A 1,470-nucleotide genomic window follows, 5' to 3' on the forward strand; every position below is an offset into this window, starting at 1 on the left:
TTAATATTAAGCTCGACATTCCCAGTTTTACTGTACAGGCGGTATTATAAAATCACACACTGCCATTTAAGCCTGATTATTACAATTACCTCAATCTTACTGCCGCAATCGGTCCGCATCCTGACGCTCTCCTTGTTGGCAATTTCTTGATACATGCCCTGGTAACCCGCACTTGTAACATACGCCTAACCCCAATCGGCATGGCCTATTTGGGTGATGACTTCCACATCTTTGACAGCTCGAAACATCAGAAGAAGTCGCTGTTCGCTTTCCCTTACCATTTCTTTGGGACTCCTCACTCGTTGCAAAGTTATTCTGTCCTTGGGGAAAGTGTTGTATGTATCCTCTCTCCTTAAACTCTCGACCCCTTGGTGCAAATCCTTGGTTGTTCTCTCTATGACTTCCTTTCTCTGCAACCATCCTCTTCACATACTCTTCAGCAATTCTGCTCTTATTCACTAACTCTGAAAAAGTTCGGATCTCCATTGGTCCCACTGAACTCAAGATGTCGCTCCGGAGCCCTCCTTCATACTTAATGCATTTCCATTCCTCGAAGTCTCTCGGAGCTCCCTGACACATGCGGAAAAACCTGAATAGCTCCTCAAATTTGTCTGTATACTCAGATACAGACATAGCACCTTGCTTCAACTGTAGTAACTCCAATTCCTTGGCTGTCTTGGCGGAATTTTGAAAGTACTTCTTATAGAATTCCACCTGGAAGGCATCCCAAGTGATAAGATCATTCCCCTGATGTAGGAGACGTCGAGCCCCTTGCCACCAATGTGATGCTTCCCCCGTGAGCAGATAGGTAGCAAATTCAACACACTGCTCCTCGGGTACTAATTGCGCTTGCAACGCTCGCTCCATAGCCTGAAACCAGGTATCGGCCTCAGTCGGATTGGTGGTTCCATTGAACTTAAGTGGGTTAACCTTTAAGAAAGTTGCCAGTGTCATCGGGCCGTGAGCTTCCCTTCCGCCATTGCCATTATTGTTTATCTGTTGCCCAAGGGCCTCCGCAGTGGCCTGCATAGCAGCAGCCATATTTTCCAACGCCGCCATAAGGTTTACCGGGTTATTCGGGTTGATTTCCGGTTCCTGTGTACTAGTACGATCTCTCTCACGTCCCCGACCGGGTCCATGAGGCGCCATCTGGTTCCTATACACACCAAACAATCGATATCAAGTTTATCAGTCTCAATATCGGAGGTATAGTACTTCAAAGTACCAAAGGTACACTCATGGACTTCATGCTAGATGTATCGGTTAGATACCCTAACTAGCACAAGCACAGACTCAGAGTATGCATTGAAGCATAAGCAGTTCCATCCCTCAGGCTCACGAGGACGAACTGCTCTGATACCATAATGTAACACCCTAATAATCAAATCCTTATGCTCGAGTCATAAGTCAATGATATTACGGTGGTACGACTCACGGGTGGATTTTTAATATATAAATATAGGTAATTTC

General features: G+C 45.7%; 1 protein-coding gene across 1 annotated transcript; it reads right to left on the reverse strand.

Moving 5' to 3' along the window:
* Positions 1-96: 96 nt before the first annotated feature.
* On the reverse strand, positions 97-1,149 carry LOC107472547 (uncharacterized). Its single transcript, XM_016092064.1, has one exon. It carries the CDS (start codon positions 1,147-1,149, stop codon positions 97-99), a length of 1,053 nt encoding a protein of 350 aa, XP_015947550.1.
* Positions 1,150-1,470: the final 321 nt, after the last annotated feature.

Source organism: Arachis duranensis, unplaced genomic scaffold (genome assembly GCF_000817695.3).
Source record: "Arachis duranensis cultivar V14167 unplaced genomic scaffold, aradu.V14167.gnm2.J7QH unplaced_Scaffold_153059, whole genome shotgun sequence".
Taxonomy (NCBI): domain Eukaryota; kingdom Viridiplantae; phylum Streptophyta; class Magnoliopsida; order Fabales; family Fabaceae; genus Arachis; species Arachis duranensis.

Coding starts and splice junctions, on each gene's coding strand:
- LOC107472547 (XM_016092064.1), bottom strand. CDS start 1,149: ATGGCGCCTCATGGACCCGGTCGGGGACGTGAGAGAGATCGTACTAGT.